Source organism: Eufriesea mexicana, unplaced genomic scaffold (genome assembly GCF_001483705.2).
Source record: "Eufriesea mexicana isolate 0111107269 unplaced genomic scaffold, ASM148370v2 scaffold4231, whole genome shotgun sequence".
In the NCBI taxonomy this organism is placed as follows: domain Eukaryota; kingdom Metazoa; phylum Arthropoda; class Insecta; order Hymenoptera; family Apidae; genus Eufriesea; species Eufriesea mexicana.
In genome coordinates, this window is record NW_016912235.1 from 198,024 (window position 1) to 221,959 (window position 23,936).

General features: G+C 46.4%; 1 protein-coding gene across 1 annotated transcript in view; it reads right to left on the bottom strand.

Moving 5' to 3' along the window:
• Positions 1–20,256, bottom strand: part of Dgk (diacyl glycerol kinase 1) — a 42,316-nt gene extending 22,060 nt beyond the window's left edge. The window contains exons 1-2 of the mRNA XM_017905641.1: positions 20,193–20,256; positions 16,815–16,903 (exon numbers count right to left, since the gene is read on the bottom strand). Of these exons, the coding sequence (XP_017761130.1) occupies positions 16,815–16,903; positions 20,193–20,256 (153 nt within the window). The remainder of the gene's footprint in view (positions 1–16,814; positions 16,904–20,192) is intronic.
• Between the last annotated feature and the right edge of the window lie 3,680 nt (positions 20,257–23,936).

A 23,936-nucleotide genomic window follows, 5' to 3' on the forward strand; every position in this document is an offset into this window, starting at 1 on the left:
GGGTGACGGCACGAAGGTCGGTGCACCCAACGCTGCATCTGGCGTGCATCTGTGCAATGACGTCACTGCATCATTTTCTCCATTGCCGCCGCAGATGTTTACCTCGTTGTTTCGCCGCTCGATACTCGAAAATATCGCATTCCCCGAAATTCCTGCAAAACTCGCTGTCCGAGTTTCACCCGGATTCCTTTCGCTATGAAATTCCTCGTGGCCAAGGAAAATGGCGAAGGAAGCTCTCTTGGTCCACGACTTGGTCGGGACTACGTAGTTTAAACGGGAATGAAAATTCCGTTCGGGAATATTCGGGAGTACGAATGATTTTTCACCACGACGAGCCGCGTGTTTTATTTCCCTCGGATCGCGGCGATTGATTTACGGGTTCGTCTCGAATGAATATGTTTCGTTCGGTTTTACGATTACGCCTGCTACTAAATTCTTCACCCTCGCATTTTGGATCAACCTGTACACCTCGTACCCTTCATTTCTCATAAAAAGCCTGGCGCCTGTCCAGAAGGCCGACGCTTCCAAAAGAGCGCGTCCGTTTATTTACGCGCGAGAAGCGGCGAAGAACGAGATTCGAAATACGTTTTCGTACGAAAACGTTTGTTAATCGCGCGCTTTCCAACCAGCTATCGTGCTTTCCAAGATGCCTGGTCCTAGCGAGATTTCGGAGGGAACAGATCCACGGCCGAATCCTTTTATTTTAATTAAGCTTCGCGTTCCCAGTGTCTCGGTCGTCTGGCAAACTCCTTCCGATTTTTCTCGACGTCTTTTCGCGTCGATAAAGGAGGCGGCAGGTAACGGAAGGAAACGGATTCTGAGAATCCTGATCAGCAGCGAGTTCCGAGTGGCTTGGCCGACTCTGTTTGCAGTTAGGGAAATCCTTTCCGATCGCTATTCGCGGAGAGACTAATTATGGAAGACGTCCAGGGGAGGAAAATTCTGCGGTTATCTCGCGCTATGATCCCTTCTTCCTTTGACGACACCGTGCTTCCGGAAGGAAGTTCAATTGTGTTATCGCGAAATTTTCTCGCGAATGTAACGACGATACCACCTAATTTTTCATTGTCTCTCTCTCATTTTCTTTGCTCCTTCTTCGTTCGTTAATGAGCTCTTCGTTTTTCCTAATTCTCCATCTTTCCTTTTTGCGTTAAAGTTGCTATTATATGCGCTATCGAATCTTTCGAATGATTTCTAGCCGTTCGATGGAACGTCGCTGAGAGGATTAATCGTCTGATATTCGGATCAGCCATAATTACGCGATCGAAGCTAAAACGATAAAGCTCGCGAGGCCATTTTTTCGATACTTTTAAGAATTACTCGGTGGAACGCGGCGAAATCAGATTTCCCGGACGTCCTTTCGACGTCAGCCTAACCTTATAGAAAATCGAGGCTAGCCAGAAATGACGGTCGCTTTGAGAACGTAATAAAGAAAAGAGATTAGGTCGCCTTGGATTAGTCGGCCAGCACCCGAGGCGTCGCTTTAATTTCACGCCCACGCTTATTCCTTTTCCGCCTCGCCTTAAAAAGCGCGCCCCCCGGCCGGTCGTGGGCTAGGCAAATATTTCCCGGCGATTGCTGAAACTTCGTGGAAACGTGGATGTACGCGAACAGGCGGCGAGACAGGCGAAGATAAAATAGTCGGCGGATGAAAAGGGCGGGACGAGGGAGCAGAAGGAAAGAGACGCGTCGTCGCTGCATAGTAACCGTGGAATTGCATAGTAAACGTTGCTGCGAAACTTCTTCGAAACCCCCTTTTCCCACCCTTTTCCAACCCTTTTTCACCCTCTCCATCGCCATCCTTACTTCCTTCTCTTTGATTTTTTTCGCCACAAAGGAAGGGAGGAACGCAGTCTGAGTCTCCGAGAGACGTATCGCGAATCCTCGAGATATTCGCTTTATGCTTTTTCTTCCCTAATACACTTCCTTTCACGGTGTTCCCCCATCCTCCAGGATTTTCTCATGTCGAGGTATCTTTGTACGTGCATCGCGAGGCAAAAGATTCCGGGATTTCGTAACTATGTTCATCGAATATCGTAGAGAATATCTCGTAATTCCTTCGCTTTGGAATTTTCCCGCGGTTAATGCTCCATCGTCGATCGATCCACGGATCGGCGTGGATTTCGACCAAGTCACCGTTAATAATACGCTCCCGCACGCGTTTCATCCGCCATCTTTATTTTCTCGTTATTTCCGCGCTTTATATTCGCGAACCGCGACAGCCACCGACGACGCTGATCTCCTCGTAGTTGTCGCGCTCGTTCGACTTTTTATCGTTCCCGCCAGCTGCCCGACGCGATTACCCAGTTCGTTAGCGCGGAATCCAGCGGACGAATCGCGATTTCGACGTAACGATGCATTCCACACGCCGCTATTTCCGTCCGCGCCCGTCGAAATCGCGATTTTGCAGTGAAATCGTTGCGAATTTCACCGCCGAATAACTCCGCAGGAAGCCTAGCCACTCTTTTTCACGTCGATGTCTATAAAGCTTTTTACCACATTCCCGATCGTTAATCAGAATATTTATAGCAGCAAGAACAACGAACAGCAACGGAGATCCCGTTTCTTCCATTTTGTTTCCAAGCTTCGCGATTATCATTTGCATTCCCTCTGCGCTTGCATCTCGAGCCATTAATTGGCCATTAATTCCACCGGGACGCTACGTCTAACGAACGATCCCCTAAAGGCAAAGCTGAGAAACAAAGCTTCCCCTAGCCTTCCCGAGATCTCGCCGAGTCTTGCACCGGAAGCGGCACTCGTGGCGCACGAAGAAACATGGCCGACACGCGGATTCGAGGCTGACGAGACGCCGTGCTTCTTCAACGTAACCCGGTTTCCGCTGACGGTCATCGACCACGTTCCGAAGGAACTGGCATGTATTCACGGACAATTATTTTCAACAGCCAGTTGCCTACGAGATAAAGGTTCTTCCACGCCGACTCGTGCCGATTTCTCGTGCTTTCGATAGGTCGTGTTCGAGACCATCTGGGAAATCAAGCGATACAGCCGAGAATATGACATTTCCATGCGAGGAGAGTTCTATGGAAACGTTTCCAACCCTTTGTGATTCGTAATAATTTTCCAAACGTAGACGGAATACTTCTTTGTCGTATCCACGCGTACATTAGCGTGTGTACAGGGTGTTCCGTTTAATTACAGGCAGTGAGACGCGTCGAGGGATTATAGTTACAAAGAAGATGCTCTACGAAGGTTGTTAGAGGGTAGTTTCAGACGGTACAGTTTAATCGCTTCTAATTAAATTATATACAATTTGTTCGTAGATGTAAGAGAGGTATAAGAGTTAAGTGCTGTGTCGAACAGTATGAAGTCCCATGGCGGTTATCAGTGTTCGCAGTTGTTTTGAACGATGAGAATAAAATTATCTCGTAACGATTAAACGGAACACTCTGTACGTAAAATACGAAAGATTTTACTGAAATAAAATCGTTGGCGCGATACACGAGACGTTGGAGCTGGAAAAATGAAATCGACAACCACCACAGTGGACGCAGAGCAGCAAAGGGTTAATGAGAATATCGCGTATCGTTTCTCTTTGCCGTTACAATGATACGTCGACGGGCAGGTAACGCAGGGAACGTTTTATTTAATAAACGAACGTTGGACGCGTGTTCACCGAGGTACACGTACGAAGCCGAAAGAAAGCGGCGACAGGCGTGCAACTTGAACGGCCCCGTCTTTTTCATCGTCGTTTTCAGAAGCAATACGGGGCAACAACGCGATATGCTTCATTGAGCGTGAATAACTTGACATCAGTGGCCATAATCGTTGCAAGGGAGGACGAGACGACCCGGAGAAAATGTAATATCCGTCGGCTCGTTCGTCTCGCGTCGGCGAGAAGTTCCCCATGTGGGAGATATATCTTTTGCATGTCCGAACGTGATGTATGATTCCGAGGTCGCTGAGAATTCCAGCTTTACGACGATGTTACTTGTAATGGCGCGAAAATTTCCACGAAAATTCTAATATTCGGCTGATTTCTCGGTGTCGTCAGTAGTCTTGCCAAGATATGGTCGGACATCGACGCCGGTCGCTGTATCGACCAGTACTACTCGTTTCTTTGTCTATTAACCTTTCGCGATCCTACGTCTAGTTGGAGCCTAATTTCTTCTCTAATTCCTTTCACGCGAAAAACGAAGCTCGCGTTTCGACTTCATTCGAGAAAAATACGCGAACGTGGGATACGTTGTAGACGAGAAAAATAACGAAAATAGAATAATTATCGCAACTCCGAGAGGAGACTCTTACAAGTACCACGGTTGTATGCCCAAACCTTGCCGATAGCGCTTTAACCATCAGCTGGCGATTACCGGGGGATGAAAAGCAGGGTAGTAAATTGCTCCGTCATCTTTTAATCGGTTCATTCGGCTAATATGCTAAAGGCATAATTTTAACTCTTCTGACCTCGAGGAGGTTTATCCTTGGTCCATTTTATATATCAATGCGGGCAACTATGTGTCTATTAGCTATGAACCCGAATTAACAAGTGGAAAAGGAAGCTTTCGCGTCGTTAGAGATTCTCCGCCGCGCGACAGACTCGGAGACACTTGGACACAGTTGAACAATCGTTTATTAGATCAGTACGAATCGGTCCGCGATACCCGAAAGTGCTAACGAACCGGAAGTAACCCGGAAGCTCGCGCGTGCACGCGATCGGCGTGTTTTACATCCCCTAGGGTATAGAGTATAGGGTACCCTCCCCGGAGGGTAGACGAAATTAATCCCGTGGTAGAGACGGGGTACGAGGCTCGAACCCGACGAAAGATACGCGTAATCCGGATAATTCACCTTCGGAAAGGATCCCCGTGGATGATGACGCGTTGACCTCGCTCTCCATCTCGTCTCCTCGTTTCTCCCGTGTGGATCTTTCCTCTCGTTCGACTGCGTCACGGATGACGTCACGTAGTAGCTAGGCAACCGCACCCTTGCGGTCCACGGACACCCTCTTTTTCTACCTTTCGCCTCCACCCTGCCTATTCCTCCTTCTCCACGCATCCTTCGCCAACCCCTCGTCGACGACGGACCTGTAGGCCGAGATAACGCGAGGGAACGCCGGCACGAGAGGGACGTTGCTTCCCTTAATAATCTGCCGTGGTTAATTCGGAAGTCGTCGAAATCGTGTTCGAGACCATCTGGGAAATCAAGCGATACAGCCGAGAATATGACATTTCCATGCTAGGAGAGTTCTATGGAAACAACCCTTTGTGATTCGTAATAATTTTCCAAACGTAGACGGAATACTTCTTTGTCGTATCCACGCGTACATTAGCGTGTGTACAGGGTGTTCCGTTTAATTACAGGCAGTGAGACGCGTCGAGGGATTATAGTTACAAAGAAGATGCTCTACGAAGGTTGTTAGAGGGTAGTTTCAGACGGTACAGTTTAATCGCTTCTAATTAAATTATATACAATTTGTTCGTAGATGTAAGAGAGGTATAAGAGTTAAGTGCTGTGTCGAACAGTATGAAGTCCCATGGCGGTTATCAGTGTTCGCAGTTGTTTTGAACGATGAGAATAAAATTATCTCGTAACGATTAAACGGAACACTCTGTACGTAAAATACGAAAGATTTTACTGAAATAAAATCGTTGGCGCGATACACGAGACGTTGGAGCTGGAAAAATGAAATCGACAACCACCACAGTGGACGCAGAGCAGCAAAGGGTTAATGAGAATATCGCGTATCGTTTCTCTTTGCCGTTACAATGATACGTCGACGGGCAGGTAACGCAGGGAACGTTTTATTTAATAAACGAACGTTGGACGCGTGTTCACCGAGGTACACGTACGAAGCCGAAAGAAAGCGGCGACAGGCGTGCAACTTGAACGGCCCCGTCTTTTTCATCGTCGTTTTCAGAAGCAATACGGGGCAACAACGCGATATGCTTCATTGAGCGTGAATAACTTGACATCAGTGGCCATAATCGTTGCAAGGGAGGACGAGACGACCCGGAGAAAATGTAATATCCGTCGGCTCGTTCGTCTCGCGTCGGCGAGAAGTTCCCCATGTGGGAGATATATCTTTTGCATGTCCGAACGTGATGTATGATTCCGAGGTCGCTGAGAATTCCAGCTTTACGACGATGTTACTTGTAATGGCGCGAAAATTTCCACGAAAATTCTAATATTCGGCTGATTTCTCGGTGTCGTCAGTAGTCTTGCCAAGATATGGTCGGACATCGACGCCGGTCGCTGTATCGACCAGTACTACTCGTTTCTTTGTCTATTAACCTTTCGCGATCCTACGTCTAGTTGGAGCCTAATTTCTTCTCTAATTCCTTTCACGCGAAAAACGAAGCTCGCGTTTCGACTTCATTCGAGAAAAATACGCGAACGTGGGATACGTTGTAGACGAGAAAAATAACGAAAATAGAATAATTATCGCAACTCCGAGAGGAGACTCTTACAAGTACCACGGTTGTATGCCCAAACCTTGCCGATAGCGCTTTAACCATCAGCTGGCGATTACCGGGGGATGAAAAGCAGGGTAGTAAATTGCTCCGTCATCTTTTAATCGGTTCATTCGGCTAATATGCTAAAGGCATAATTTTAACTCTTCTGACCTCGAGGAGGTTTATCCTTGGTCCATTTTATATATCAATGCGGGCAACTATGTGTCTATTAGCTATGAACCCGAATTAACAAGTGGAAAAGGAAGCTTTCGCGTCGTTAGAGATTCTCCGCCGCGCGACAGACTCGGAGACACTTGGACACAGTTGAACAATCGTTTATTAGATCAGTACGAATCGGTCCGCGATACCCGAAAGTGCTAACGAACCGGAAGTAACCCGGAAGCTCGCGCGTGCACGCGATCGGCGTGTTTTACATCCCCTAGGGTATAGAGTATAGGGTACCCTCCCCGGAGGGTAGACGAAATTAATCCCGTGGTAGAGACGGGGTACGAGGCTCGAACCCGACGAAAGATACGCGTAATCCGGATAATTCACCTTCGGAAAGGATCCCCGTGGATGATGACGCGTTGACCTCGCTCTCCATCTCGTCTCCTCGTTTCTCCCGTGTGGATCTTTCCTCTCGTTCGACTGCGTCACGGATGACGTCACGTAGTAGCTAGGCAACCGCACCCTTGCGGTCCACGGACACCCTCTTTTTCTACCTTTCGCCTCCACCCTGCCTATTCCTCCTTCTCCACGCATCCTTCGCCAACCCCTCGTCGACGACGGACCTGTAGGCCGAGATAACGCGAGGGAACGCCGGCACGAGAGGGACGTTGCTTCCCTTAATAATCTGCCGTGGTTAATTCGGAAGTCGTCGACGAGAGCTGTTACGGACGACCTCTCCTTAGGCTAATTAGCCTGAACCGATGAGACGTCATCGCGCTTCTGCGTGCCATCTGTTCGGTACAGCGGAGCGCCGTGTCTCGGCCCGCATTAATTGGACTTTTAATTAAAAAGTCGTGGACTTTGATTTTCGCTCGAATCTCGTCGCTTCTCGATCCAGTTCCCTGTTGTCGCGTTGACAGACCGTTGATTCATTACGGATCGCGCATTCCCGATCGCGATTATTCCCGTCGATCAATCTCGCGTACACCTTGCCTCTTCTTTCGCGCGATACAACGGAGATATCGCGATTGCATCGCCAGATACGACGCCATGATCGTAATTCTCCATGATATACGATGGCCGCGATGCTTCTGCCCGGACTCGCACAAGAAATCCATTCTCCACGGAAATATCGCGCTCGCGGCTCGATACGAAACGCGAACCTCTCTCCTTTTACGATCCACCCTCGGTCGCCGCTTCTTTATTCCCCGTCTCTTATTTTCCGCCTCTCGCAGCACCGTTCTCGCCCGATTTCTCGGGAAACTTCTGCGAAAAGGGCCATCGAGAGCGCTCGGTTGTTTGGACAGTCTTATCATTCGCGTATCCTACTGCTCCGAGCTCGGAACGAGGGTGGCGGACGGAGGCATTGGGCATGGCTCGCGTTGCAAATTGCTTTCGTTAATGTTAATGTTTTATGCATGATCGTTGGACGATACTTCGCCACCGGTTTCTATTATACGACCGCGCGTTTCCGGGCATGGAGAGTCGACGAAGCGAAAACGCGAATACATTTAGGCAGTGACGCGGGTATTGTTCGAGGGAAATTTTCTTGCCGTTCGGGGTAAACCGGCGCTCCGGAGGCTACGGGTTTCGTTGACGGGGCGAAATTTTCCTAAGAGGGCAGGGGCGTAATGCGCGCTTAAATAAATCGATAGTTATATAAAGAGACCTGGCGAGGCGAAATAGCGGTTAATCGGTGCAAGAGGGACAGGGAAATGGGGCAGAAGAAGGTCAGAGTAAGGGTCAAGAGCAGAGAGGTATTTTTTCTTCGCAGGAATAACCGTCTTATAATAAATTAATACACGTGCGTTTCATCTTCCGTTGACGGCCGCTTTGTGCCAGCCTCCCTTGCGAGTCAAAGGGTGCAAAAAAGCTAATTTCTCGCGGGGTAGCTTACGGGGTAGCCGCGCGTGCCTGGATCGCGTTAGAACGAAGGCGCGACCCGATGATTCAGGGGAACGACGACGAAAGCGAAAGCACCGGCGTTGCTCTTGGATAGATCCGCTTTAAAATTAGCGCCTTCTTTCCTTCTGCCCGAAAGCGACCATGGTTTCGATGTTACGCTCGTTTGAGCGTCAAGTAGCCCGAGTTCCGACCTAGCGCGTCTCTCCTACCGATGGAAACGTTCGAGAAATCGACCTATGGAACTTTGCTTCAGGGAAATAATGTAGCACGCGTTCAAGCTACGGATTAATGCAACCCGAGGGTTATCCGATTAAATTTTATCCGCGTTTCGCGTGCAGCGTCGCTCGCCAAAACGCTTCAAAGATGTACGAAACGGCGTTCCCGGACTCGCGTTGACGTAACGATCAGGTGATTGGTCTTCTCCGATGCGAGTGAAAGATTTCTTCGAGCGGAAGATAGGAAATTATGGATCCCTCTGGTGAATCGGTGAATCAAAAAACTGTTGTTCGTCGAAACGATATTTCAGCCTCGTTGCGTGCCATCGCTTTTTCTCCGTTTCTCCTCTCTATCGAAACTTTTACGAGGTTCTTCCGGCGGCCTCAAAGAGCACCAGAGTTTCCATTCGCGCCGTGCCACGCTGTACTCCCGGATATTTTTTGAGCTCGGCGAAATTTCGACGTCGGCCTGGCGCATAAATAAAGGCCGCGAACCGAGGCTGGTTTCGCGACGGGTCAGCTTAAATCATCGAAACGAGGAATAAAACGCGCGGAACGGTTCTTTTTGTTTATTCAGTAGTAGCCGCGAGTCTGCTCGTTGTTGCAGAATCGCACGCTCGGATGGGAATAACGATTTCCCCGGAACAAGTAGCAGAAAAATAACGAGAACTCGCGCGAACGGGCAGAGTTTATAAGAAATATTTCGTTCTTAACGATTATGCCTCATACGAGTCGTTATGAAACCACCCATGGTTATATCACTTGCTAGACGGTACTCGCGATGTTGCTTTGCTATTTATAAGCGACTATGCGCCTTACGAACATCGAAAAGCGCAACGCGTTATGCAAATCGAATGGTGTTTAATACCAGCTGGAATACTGATTTATTCGTAAACCGTATGACGCGAGTAACACGCGATGTTCGATTAAACGCACCATCATCCGTACACTCTGGTTCGGTTAGCTAACAAGCAAGTCAGTCGAAGTTATCGGTAACTTCTTAAATAATAAATTAGCTTCTGCTGCTCCCTCCGCCACGAACTCCGTATCGAAAACAGAATTCAGAAACTTTCGCTCGAACAACGCCGTAATCAATCACCGACGACGCGCTGAAAGAACGATCATGAATCGCATTAACCCCCGAGCTCCTCACACCGGCGGATCGAGATCGTCGGGCGAAGGGAACGGCGGAACAAATGCCGGATGAAACAGCGAAAAGTGAGCCGCTGTACACCGGCTGGTCCACAGAAGCGAGAACAAACGGCCCCTTAATCACTCGGTCAATTACTTTGGACTTTCCACGGTCGACTTTCAGCGTCACGCGCTACAGCTTTCCGGAAGCGCGGCTGCGAAAGCGCGCGAAATTGGCGGAAATTAGCGTGATTCCAGGCCGGTGGAACCGCGCGATTTTTCACGCTGTCGGACCCTGGCGCGTGGCCAGAACAGAAACACCGTTTAACGACCGATTAGTCGAGATCTTCCCGCTGAATATTTCGAGGGCCGTTGCAACTGGATTCTCTCGTCCAATTACCAGCTCGATCCGTTCCCAATTGGATCTCGATCCAAACCACGCGAATTCCGCTTCGACTTCCTAATTACGAGAGATAATTCCGTCACGCTGGATACTTCGGGCCAGTTTTGGTTAGAGGGAACGTTCGAGGGCGAAAGTTCGAGGAGCAAAATGGCGGCCGGGGTGGTTCCGGTGACACGGCGACCGTCAATACGCGACGCTAGTCAGGGACCATTGAAGAGTTTAACACTTCGTACGAGCCACATTCGCGATTCCTTTGTTCCAGCAAATTGGATTTCGATATCGACCACCTTCGTGCTCTGACGCTGCATCGAAAAAGGCACGGGACGTGTGGCGATCTTCGTTTCACGATTTGATCGCTGCGCGAAACTGGAAACGGACTTCCGATTCAGCCCCTCGATTATCTTCCACCATTTACGATTTTCGCTCCTGATCGTTGGTCTCCCCGCAATTCGCAGGTCGCCTTCGTCGTCGAGCGAATCACTCGTGCCGTTCGTTTGTTCGCCATTTGTATTCGATTATTCGCAGGTGGTACTTCTTCAAGTCTATAATTCGTTTGTCTTTCTTTTATCGCGTCGTTTGTTTAATTAAACCATTAACGATCCGTGTCTCCATGTCACTGTCAATCATTGTACTTAGGCATGTAATTTATACGAGATCGTAAAAGTTATGACTCTATTTTTCTATGATTAGGGACTATGCATGAATTCTCACGAGCCTATAAAGGAACCACTAGAAGTTTGAACGTTGTCGAATTAAAGAGAATTATTTTGAACTCGTAAGAATCGTGTCGCTACATAAGCAGTCTCCGGAGCAAGCTTAAAGTCAATGCACATTTCAGTTTCGTTTATTCGCGTCCCTATTCACACGAGATATTCACGTGATGCATCATTGAGCATAGTTGCAGCACGAAGCGCACTAATCACGAGATTGGACACGGCGTAAGACGATATTTTCTGAAAGAGACAGTCGCGCTATAGAAGCAGCTTGGCTTTTTCGAGCAAGTCGACGAGTGGTTGGTTCTTCCTCGGTGCAGGAACACCGTCGCGACGGCCAAGCTGATTTATAGCGTCCAACGGTGTGAACCAGCGTAGCAGATGTAAGCTGCTTTGCCAGCCAACCGAGTTCCGATAGAGCTGCTCGTGTTTCCACGGAGAATCATTATCGACACAGAGTAGCGTCAGTCGATACTCCACGGGGCGTTTCTCCGCGTATCTGCCCGGCTAATGACGGGAATACGCGATCAAACGAGCCAACACAAACGAACTAGGGAACACGGGCCAAGTTCTTGCCTAATTACGAGTTCTCTATGAACATTCTTGCCCGGCGCAGGCATCTATCCGTGTTTTCCCGCTCGATGGGCTCGAGTTTCCGCTCTTCGAGTAGCTTTCGACGTCCTCGACCGAACGATCCGCGAGATTCGAACGGGACAAAGGGCGAATTAGACGCGGAAATGTTTGAACGATCCGCATCGGCAGCTGACATCGGGGATTACGTTTCAGTTATCCTCGAGTATCGCTATGGCTTCGAACTGAAAGCTCCTTTTACCAGTCAGCGTTCTATTTCATCCCATATAATTTTCTTCCAGAGTAATTCATTCCATTTTACGAACAGCGACGAGAATTTCGCGAATTATCTGGCGGATCGGCGAACAGAGAGGTCCGCCATCGCTGCCGGAAACCACGACTCACGGCTGCCACCTATACCGCGCAAATTGAACTTCTTAATGCAGGCTATCGGTGTCTACGCGGATACCCGGATCCGAGCGTGCACGATTAATAGCATATATCAGAGGAAGGCTCGCCGGGGCAAATTGAATTCTCTCAGTAGTGGTCAAAGTGGAGATTTGAGGTCGATCGTGACCGACACGGAATAGTTAACCGCGTCTGGCATGTTCAATTATGAGTCACGAGCGGTGATCCGGAGGAAGGGACCAGCCCGCTCTTGGAAGGACTGCTCCGTTACAAACGATGCGTCCTCCTTCCGTTCCTCTCGAGCTACGCCGAGGAATCCGTTGGAACCGTGTGGTCTTTCTTCGGAACGCTTGCTCGGTTGCCGTGGTTTTATTTCTGAACCGCGTTGCTCGTCGTTTCCTATCCAAAAGTAGCCCGGGTAGCCTGGCTAAAAATGATTTTAATCTGGAACACCTCTAATTCGGGAAGCTTCCCGGAGGAAGCCTACACATTTTTGTTTCAAACGGAACTTCACGACGCGCTTGTTTCCCCATATAATCGAAATAATTGCTTCGTCAGCGCCGTATTCGAGAAGAAACATTCGTTAAACGAGGAATAATTGAATCCTCTGGAGCGTCGTTTATTAACTCAAACTATAATTCACGGTATATAGCATAAACGAAGATTAATCTCGACGAGGATTGTTTCAAGTTCCCGTGTAACTTTATCCCGGGGAAAAGATTAATTGTCCGAAAAATTGTTTTCCAACCCTTCCTCGACCACCCCTCGAATTTAGCCATCGCGAGGAGGAAGCTTCGAATTAAACCGACGATCGCTTAGCTCCACCGGATGTTATTCCCTCTGTCGTCCTGATGGACCTTTTTCTCACTTGGTGCGCTCCGTGGATAAAGTCGAGCAGTAATTTCGCTCGATCAAAGAACCGTCCTTTTGCTTTTCCTGTTCGCGTGTATCTCATCCGTGTGCATCGTTCGAATCCCTTTCTGTGTGCCGGATAGGAACAAAACGACAGGAATCGTATTCGCGTGGAGCGCATAACAGACCCTGCTTTGGGATTTTTGCATAAATTATTTTCTTTCGGACGAATGGAAAAAGGAACGCGGGTCGTTTCGGATGAGGGACTCTCGCAAAGACTCTTGTAGGATCATCCACTACGAGGGATGGCGAATTGATTAGCAAAAAATAGGTGCTGGCAGATATCTCCGGAAGTCGACGCGCAGCAACTTCTTGCGTAAGGACTGTCGGGACGAGTTTCGTGAAAAGGAAATGAATATAGAGGCGCAAGGGAGCTGGATATAAAGGATCGTTATCCTGCTGCCGGATAACGATGTATACCCGTTTTTCATAGCCTTCCCGTAGCTCATGCACCGTCCGACAATCCATCAGTCAAGGAACATTATCAGCTATCGCGTCAACTACGGTAACAATCTCTAGCCTTATAGTTTTCCCATTATGCGTGCAACTGACATCGTAAATTCTTCTAATAATCGATCATATTTATCGTCTCGGCATCGGCGAACGCGGGGAACCGAGAATTGGCGTTTGAATATTCACGAGAGGAAATCGGTGTCGCGTGTGTCCAATTTTGCTGGTAATTATGGCAGCATTGGCGATAGTAAATGCGTCTCGGTTCCGTTCAAGGAGATGTTCTATTCTGATAATCGTTACCGTGACATCGGAAAATTTGTCACGTGTTGGAAATAGCTGCAGGAATCCGATATTCCAGGTATTGGGTATCGAATTTCTTAATAAAAGGATAAAGGTAGCGAGGGATGACAAGCCGGTAAGTAAACATTGGTCTTTCAAGATCCGACGACAAAATAAGACGAGCCGTGACGTTTTATGGCAACACGTAGAACGATGGACCGATTACGAACATGGGAATGGGAATATTCGCTTGCTGCAGGAAACCTTTATAGGATCTGCTGTAATTTCATCAACCAAGGTAAACTTAATCACGGGGAAAAATAATGTATTGTAATTTTGAAAATTCAGCGCGGATGTTTATTTCCGGTGGCCGAGTCCTGAGTGGCAGAGATGCGAGGAAGGATTAACGTACGAGATTAGGATATGAAAGAAGAGGGCGCGCGTCCAGTGGAAGTGTCCGCGTAATTTGCCTGGATTAAGCGAAAGAGAGCGTAAAATAGAAAGAGACTTTTGAATAGACCGGCGGATTCAATTTTAATACGAATATAGCGTATTAAAAATACGCAATGAAACGAATATTAAACAAATTGACGGCAAGTGGTTGTCAACGAATTAATATTTCTTTATAATAAAAGTATATTTATTAATAATAAGATTAGTACAGCGGGTACTAGCGTGTACAGCTAAGTAATGATATAAAGAACTAAGAGGAAAGGTCTTGGTGTAACTGAACTGAATATTTAAAGGGGAAAGAAGGTCCGAATATTTATGTCCTGCAACGCAACGTCACAGTCTTTTTCCTCGTGTCACTTGCTATGGCTCTGACACCAGGAACCATAAACAAGTGGTAAAAATTTGTAAATATTCTTTCTTTCTTTATGCAATTTTTTGGATACCAGAATATTAGTCGAAAATGTCAACATTTTTCAAACCATTAAATTCACAGTCCTTTTCCTCATGTCATTTGCTATGGCTATGATACCAAGAACCGTAGACAAGATGTAAAAATCTATAAATTTTCTTTCTTTATTTATGCAATTTTGTGGATATCAGAATATTAGTCGAAAATGTGAACATTTTTCAAACCATCAACGTCACAGTCCTTTTCCTCGTATCATTTGCTATGGCTTTGACACCAGGAACCATAGACAGGTGCTAAAAATCTGTAAATTTTCTTTCTTCATTTATGCAATTGTTTGGTTACCAGAATATTAATAAAAAACGTCAACATTTTTCAAATCATCAATGTCACAGTTCCTGTCCTCGTATCACTTGCTATGGTTCTAACACCGAAAACCATATCCAAGTGGTACATCTGGTCTTTGTCCACTATCGTTGCCCCCCAACAAAAGTTAATCAACAATTTCCTTCGTCTTACCACTTGCCGTTGAATACCTACGATTAAAAATTTCAGACGAAATTTCTAAAACGGTCTCAATTTAACATCAAACCACCCCCAGTTGTAGCGTCAAATTCACCACTCTTTGGTCCATGGTCCAAACTCACCCCTGTAAAAATTCCTGCAAAGTGATCCATCACCGATCGACGGCAACGCATTTCCAGCAAGTACACCACTCATAGTCCATAAACAGCACAGCCCGTGACACGAGTTAAACGAATTTGGTATTCCTTGGACCATTGCGAGAGCATCGGTTCGGGGACCACGAGCGTGGAGTCGCTCATACGGAAACACAGGCGAACGTGAAGCGCATCGCGCGGTATAAACTCGCGATAACTCGCACCTGTTCCCGAGGACCAGACGTGCCCGGTGTAATGGCTACAGGAATAGCTCGGGATTTTACGGGACGCGATTTCTCAGTGCACGCTGGCCCGCCCAGCGTGTAGGTGTTCCACGCACGCCTACGTCGTCCACGCGTAAACGCGTGCTCGTCATGGTGGATCGAACAATGGAGAGGCGATGCTCCATGAAGCGCGGTAGCCAGCAGACATGTCTCTCACCGATGACTTCGTCTTTTACCGTCCCGGAATTTTATACCGCTGACGACATACTGCGTACGTCTTTTCGTTTGTCACGAGTCATGCTCTGGCTTCTGCTCTAAACCAGATTTCTTTCAAAATACACCCGGTATAGCACGTACATCGACGGATGACGATCTACGACTGTTTCGTCTGTGCGTTATATTTTATTAGCTCGGTCTCGCAGATTGGACGTTAAGAAGTTAATATCGGGATCATTTTTCCCATTGCTCGAAATTGCAAATGTACGGAAATTAATGAAAATTAATGAAAATTAATGGAAATTCATGGAAACGAATAGGAACTCTCTCGAACCGAATATACGCTATTCATCGACCGCCCGATAATAAGCCACCCTCTACACAAGGGAAACAACCTGGATGACCTATCGGAAGTTAGTCATGAAGCTATCATCGCGCGACAGCATTCAAGCCTCGAGGACGCATGTTATCTAACCGAAACCGAGGCTCGCGATTTTTTGATCGAGCTTTAAGCACTTCCACATCGGCATAAATGAAGGCGGCTGGCGAATTATTCCGTGCATCGGCTGGAAATTTTGCCGACAACTGGATACCTTCCGCGACCGTGTCTGGATGTGGAAAAAGGGAGTGAGAGATAAAAAAAAAGATCGGCAATGAAATTACATCATGCTCCGGGAATTAAAGCTTTCAAGCACGCAACGTATTACTCGATCGTTTGCCACATCGCTGGATTTTCGAGCTGTCGCGATGACGTTGATTCATCCAATTATTTCTCCTCTCTCGCGCTACTCCTTTTTCCAAAGCCAGCCACGTTTCGCCTATAACGTTCGTCTTTATCGAGCATTTCACTCGCGTGGCTGGGAAATCCGTGATATTAAGCTGCATCTCGTATTTCTCGCGGGGAACCGACCAAGGATTAACGCGGGATCGCTACTAACGATTTCTACAACGTTTCGTTGCTCCTCTTTGCTATCGTTAGTCATCGTTTCCTCCGTTCGCGATAATTCGTCTCCGATTTCCAGCGAAACCCGGTGGAACCTTGATCCTTCGTCGAATCGTTGGAAAAATATTTCGTTATAATCGTAATTTCCACGGCGATCGTTCGATTTTCGATACGAGTCGGTGGACACCGAAGATTCGAGGGTGGAACAGATGAAAATTCGACAAAAGATGACGCTGATTTAAAATCCGATCGGCTGAGATCTACGACCACGCGAAATTTGATAAGCCGACGAACCAGCGTCGCTTCGAGGATATCATTCGCATGGAGAAAATTCGATTCGACTTACATCATCTGGATGGTATTTCGGCCCACCACTGGACGTTGTATTTGCGCCGCAGAATTCTGTGAGGACATCCTGTAGCTTTCGCGAGGAATCTGAAACAATGAAGTTAAAAGCAACCGTGACTTCCTGTGCGCAGCAGAGGCAGCATCCTGTTTTCAGAACCAGAAAATGCAATTTCGAGAACGTCGCAATAGGTTCCTTGCTTCCAGCTTGTGGCAAACCCATCTTCGACCTTGAACTTACGCGAACCGAACGATTTCATTTTTTATGTGACACTTAAAATGACCTTTTTGAACCTATATCCATCGGTCAAAACAATTACCGTATATATTAATGTTGGGATTTCGAGAGGATTAATGTTTGGAGATCAAAGCGTTTAGAGTGCAGGGAAGTATCCGTATTCATTTATACAGCAATAGATATATAAAGTTTAACCCATTGCACTCGAGAGGCTACTCTCAGTCACCATTTAATCAAATTCTAGAAATCGTTGTTAATTAATATCTCAAATTTACAATTGTCCAACGACGCGTGAATATCGTGGTAAAATAATTCTATATCTTACAATTAATTTGCACTTCTTAATTACCGTTTTGAAAATATCGTCGACTTTATGGCCGGAAGTCTTCGAATTGCTATGTTTCTGTAACGAAAAGATCGCCGAGTTCAAAGGGTTAATATAGATGAAATATATACACTTATGCGAATATAAAGAGCAGAGCTTTAAACACGTCCTCATGAGTTTCAATACTTTAAAAGCCTTCTACACTGTTCCGGATTTGAGACTGACTGCTGGAAGGGATAGTAAGGCCTTTTAAACCCCAAATGCCTGCATAGTATCGAAGGTCCTCGAAGTCCACAGGTCAGTATTGCCCTGCAACCTCTAGCAGGCCTGCCACCATCGTTGCAATTACCGTAGTTAATTTACAACAATTAATTATATTATTAGGAAAACCGATAACTGCTATCACCAGTTTACTCGAAACAACTTACAACGACACACTCATCAATAAAATAAGATAATATACGAAGATAATACAACCAAAACAAAATGAAAAGGACACAGACACATGGATCTATCTATCACCTATTTATCTTACGATTTCCGAGTCAAGAAAGGTAAAATAATTACCGATCGACAGCAAGCACGAGGAACCACGAGTTCTCGAGTTTCTGAAAGCTCGATCTTCCATGGCTAGGGATCAACTAAGCGTCCGGAACTCGTTGATCGAGACCCGAGACTCGTTGCTTCTCGATCACGGAAATAGCAAAATCGTTAGCCTGCTCTTGCGCCGCTACAAAGGAACTGTTTCGTCCTCCGACGATGATCGTCGATCAAACGGGACCCGCGTCTTTATCCACAGCATCCGGGGCCCGGTCGTCGAACAAACTTCATCGGGTAAAACGTCAACAGCTCGCGGTGTCAATTAAAACGATATCGAAGCGATATTACTCGGTTTAGCGGAGTGGAGGCTGAGGCTCAGCTGTCGAACGGATATCCAGAGGCAAGGACAAAAAGCGGGAAAAAGGGGGGCGTCGGGAAAGAGGTTCTTGCCGATTTTATTGGCCAGGCCTGGTCGTAAGGAAGGAGGGAACAGCCCGGAGTGGATCGCGGACAGAAACGCGATCGATCGGGCATCTGGGATTCAGTTGTTTGCAGAGGAAACAACGACGATAAATTGACTAATAATAGGCGACCATTGGCCTAATCTACCAGCTTGGACGTCATAATGCACTTAACGGACAGGATATTTTTGGGCCGCGACTATTTTCGGCGCGATTGACGAGTACGATGATGGATCGTGCACCAACGGCCGCGTGATTAACGTTCCTACCCGGATGATCGCGTTTCCGTCCGAAAATTGGCCCGTGGAAAATCGGGAAATTGACTGTGATTTTCTTCAAAAATGACAATCGTCGTTGACGATATCGGAAGGCAATTGCAGTTGTTTTTTAAAATCGTTTTCCTTTTTTCTTCGGGTTTTCGATAATCGATGATTAAATTGACGTCGATGGACGTGACGGTAATTGATCTCCAAAATGGTGGAATAATCGGCGGACGATTAATAAACGGGAATTAAATCTTTGACGAACCGCTCGCGTAATTATGGCGTCCGACGCTGTCGAGTGCAGTGGAAACGGTCGACTGTACGGTCAGACGCATAAATACGTACTACTTACGCGCTCTTGCGGGACATTGAAAGATTCATGGTGTCGAAACGGGTCGCTTTAAAAGCAATTCCGATGGATGCATGGCCGTTTACGGTAATAATAAAACCGGGAATACGACTCGTATTATACGAGGTAGTAATTTTTCCCCGGCTTACGTAAGAAAAATGTACTCTCGAAATTTCGAGTTTATCTCGAAGACAGGCGTGCCCTGCGATGCGTCCAGAATAAATTTCACTTCCTTCCAGACGACGTCGCGTGAATTTCCATAACTCCATAAACAATGAGCCCGACATTCCACGGGTAACTGTCGAGATGCCCGGAAGTTACACTTTTAATCACGTTGTGCGATCTAATCATACTCGGAGCTATGTACGGTTTCGGTGCCTCGTTTAAAAATTCCTCGGTGCTAGAATTACCGAGTCTAAATAAGATTCCGACTGAATTTATCTACCTGGTGTATTAAAATAAATGGTTATTTAAGAATTTTACTAATTTAGTTACAAGATATTACAAAAAGTGCGGTAAAATAGAGGGAAAAAATCGTACGCGAATTTATAAACAGTCATTGAAAAGAGGAGACTTCCATTCATAAATTTGTTACAAAATAAATGGCGGAAAAAATTTGTCCATGTCTGTAGAGTCGTTTGAATCTGAAGAAAAATCTGTTTCTTTATAGAAGAAAAGGTACTATTAATTTTTTACCCAGTATGTTAAAATAAAAATTATTTACAAAATTCTATTTAGGGATGTGAAAGTAACATCTTCGTTCTTTAAAATGAGTCTAAGTGGTCTCTTGTACGATATTTTTTAACGAAGTTACAGCCTCTCGAATATTGGCAATCTTTTTAGTGATGTAAACTAAATTTAGTGATCCTTTAATCTAATTGACGAGTATGTTTATACGTATACGTTACAGAGTCGGCAGTTGTAGCTTTAAGTAAATCATTTATTTTCCACGAAACGATGAGAAACGATCCGAACGAGACGTCACCCCAGATATAGGAAACACCTCTCAGCCATTCGTGTATACATCGATGATGCATGGACAAACGAACCGCGACGTGCTTCGTTTCTCTTGAAAAATACACGTCGCATAGATAGAAGATTCCTCCATCGACGATTCCTCGCCCCTGGACTCGTGTAAGCTTGGTAACAGGAGTTCGACCGCTGCGAAGCTCGCAACAGCCGACCATTTCACTTTTTACTTACAAGCTGCTAAATCCTGGAGCTGTTGAAATTCCGCCGGTGAGAGCTTATCCCAGTGAAAGGCCATCCTTACTTCTGGTCTCTGTCTCCCGCAGGACGAACGCCCAGTTGTTCAACGCTGAAAGTCGTCACCTGTAGATAGAAAGACATCGCCGGATTAGGAAAAGCTTTTTCAATCCCATTCTACGGTGATACATTCCCGCACGGAAGCCCGATGCGGTATAAATTTACGCGATAACGTCGGGTGCTTTGATAAATAATGCCGGTCCTGCAGCCTCCGTGGCTACTTGAAAATCTAGCCACGGCTCCTGCGGTTTAGAATCCGCCCTGTTTCCCGACACGAGAAATTTAATCGCATGTTCCCAACTAAAAACCATGCAATGTACACGAGGGAACGTACCGTGCGATTAACTCGTATCCCCGAAACGAGTTCATCGAAACGAAGGCTAAACGTTTTAGCGCGTCCACATCCGGTCCAATTTTATGGTAGCTGCTCCCGCTGCCAGGACGAGTGTTTTGTTTCGTCGCGACGTGTCCTGTGCAGGTAATGGAGGTAATGCAGGTAAAACCAACGTAGTTGCAAGTAACATCACTCGCGACGGTTTTTCCGCCATTTTAAGAACAGTGGCGATGTTGGAAATTTTACAAATATTATTATTTAATCGTTTGCATTACAGTAACCAGTCTTGAACATCGGGAATATATTATACACGCGATTACGATAGTATTTAAGGTGCTTCGACTCGTTTATATTTTGCGCCTTTGCTAATCTTGGCATCAGGAGTCATCAATCGCCATCACGGCGCCATTTGCAATCTGAGTGTCAGTTAAATACTAGCAGATTCTAAAGTAGGTAACGCTTTAATTAAATATCGTTAGCATCGCGTGAACCGAGACTTTTTCATCCCCTTGTATAAGCTCTAGCCACAAATTACGCATATGAAGCGTAACGAGCTATTTGTCAGCCATTCTTAGGGCTAGTTAGAAAGAAAACACCTTTGGTAGCTTAACGTTTCTCCTTGCACGATGAAGGGACCCTTTTAACTCGCGCGAGGCTACCATTGCAGATTCCCTTTTATCCTAACGAATATTTCATGGGTTTTAAATGGACATTGAAACATTCATCGAAAGAGTTCAGCCTGTGTTATTACGCGTACAATCAGGTCACGATTATTCGGTCCGTATTTAATTACCCCGTAAATACACGGTTGTTTCTATGTCATTTGACCTGATATATTATTTATTTGTAAACAATATTAAGGTAAATACAGACAGATGCATTTCCTCTGCAATCATACTCGCTCGTGCACACTGCACTCGCCGCGACCAGCGCGCAGTCACCTTAAATCTAGTGACTTTTATTTCCCTAACATGTCCAATAACTGATTTACCGGACATACGCCGCCATGCCTTTTTTCTCGTCGCGAAATCCAATAATCCACGCGATAAATCGAGGTCGGTTAACGTGACGAGATCGGGAGAAATTCGGCGAGGCGAACCTTATCGTTCCACCATCGTCCCTCGTACCCTCAGATACTCTTTGCTACCCGTTGAAGCTTCCAGCCTTCGGGCTATTTCTACAGGAGTCTCGCGAAGTCAAGGAACGACAACCCATAAAGGATTTTCCTCGGATATCCTTCTTACCTTCGCAGAAAATTTAACACGCTCCTTCTTCCTCCACGGTCGCGACAAATGGAGCGAAACGCGTGTTCAGGGCCATTTCCGGCGACTCGAGACGCGTAGATACTCCTACTGCATAACGCAGAATTTTCACAACGATCCCTTTCTGCGAAATCTCTCGTGCGAGAGAATCTCTCGCGAAACGCGTATCGACGAGACACGTGTGCAGTTTTATAGAGTCTCGCGCGATGGCGGAAATGGCACCCGTTCGAGGAAGAAAGGCGAGAAGGCAGAATTCGTCGAAGGGGTGGAGGAAGCTGGAAAGTTTCCGGTGTTCGTTTCGTATTCCAGTAACAGGCCTACTGCAATTTCCAACGGGAATTTAATTTTCACTCTGTTCCTAGCTATCTACGACATCGGAGGCGATACCGTTCCGTGGATCCAAGCATGAAATTACCGATTTACGGCCAAATGTCCCGAAAGTTGTCGCTTTCTGGAAAACGCCGGGAAGTTCATCGGCGAATTTCCAGGAACGACGAGTCGGGAGTTCGTTACCGTTATCGCTAACTTCTTCGCGAACGATCTCCAACGATAGGGCGTTAAGTAAAGCACGAGGACCAACGAGGACGGACGATTTCGGGTCGGAAATGAGTCCAGACGAGGGGACTATGCGTGTAGAAGTAGAAACTGTTCGAACGCGAGTCACGAATTTCATTGTCGAGTGTAAACTAGTCAGAAAATTGAAAAACCTTTTCCTTTCTTCCTCTTCTCTCGGCGCGGTGAGCCTTCCGTGGAAAGAAGCGGAAACGGTACCGCGAATTACGTTTCGGTCAGGGTGATAAGCCGAATTATCATAAGATAATAGTCACCGCGAGTTTGCGACTATACTCGCTGGGAGAATGATGTTACTTAATATTAGCATTCGGAATAAAAGGTTTTTAGAATTACTCGAATCTCCGGAGAATCAAATCGAAAGTTCTGGAACGGGGAAAAAAGGGGAGAGAGAGAGGAAAAGTAATATCACGCGATTAATCTCGGGGAAAAATTCACCGTCGAGTTCTTGTAACTACGATCACCTTTCACTCGAATATCAATTTCGCTTTTACCCTGCTTCCGACTGTCCTTTTTGCAATTGCGAAGGAACTTTGTTCGCCTGAAAATTTATCGGGAAATAATATTTCGTTAATTACGAGTTTTCCGATCAGCCAGGCTTACGAGATCGATTTATTTCTTTCGTTCCCAGAGACAAAAGTTCCGTCCTTTATATTGCCATTCACTCGGAAATTCCAACGTATTTCACTGCGAGTGTGCCAACAGGAACGTTCTATTGCATCGCGAGACAGAGGGTCCCAAAAGTATGCAACGACAGACGCTTCCTACTGTAGACTACCAGGAATCGAACAATTCCCGAGACTCGCCAGGGAATATTACCCGAGACTGTTACGACTTCGGATAAAATCTGTCAAGCAAATTTCAAACGCAAAATACTCGCTGCTGAAGCGAAGACACAATCCGACACTCGAGGAAGTAAGCAATTTCGAACTTAGAAATCGAACGTCCAATGGGGACGAGATCATCGTCGCTTAGAAGATTTCAAAATTGCACATTAAAATTCAACATCTCACTGTGACGATTTGTAGCAACCATCATTCTCACCCTCGCCAATAGATGTCTTCAAACTTCAAGCAGGATCGAGGACTTCCTCGAAACCTCAGCTTCCTACGCATATAACTTGCAGACCTTCCAATATTATCTAAGGCAGGGCTGCTAGGGATTCTATAGCGATAATCGCTGTAGATTAAGCTTGATTTTAGATCACGAGTGCTTCACACTGGAGCCACAGATCTCATAGTCAAAGTTTCCATTTTTAACCCTTTTGTACGTTTTTGTTCCTTTTTACATGTATATCATCGTATCTAGTTTCTGGCGTATTAAACGTATGTTAAATTGGATTGGCCTGCTAGGGTAGCCTTACTGATGAGTCCACTAGCAGGCCCTCGGGACTAAACGCATCCCTTCCATTTCCTTTCTTCCCTTCTAGCACCATCGCCACTCGAGGATACCTGCGACAAGCTAATTTCAACAACTGTGGAGGAGAACTCCCTACAGATATTGAAATTCTAACCT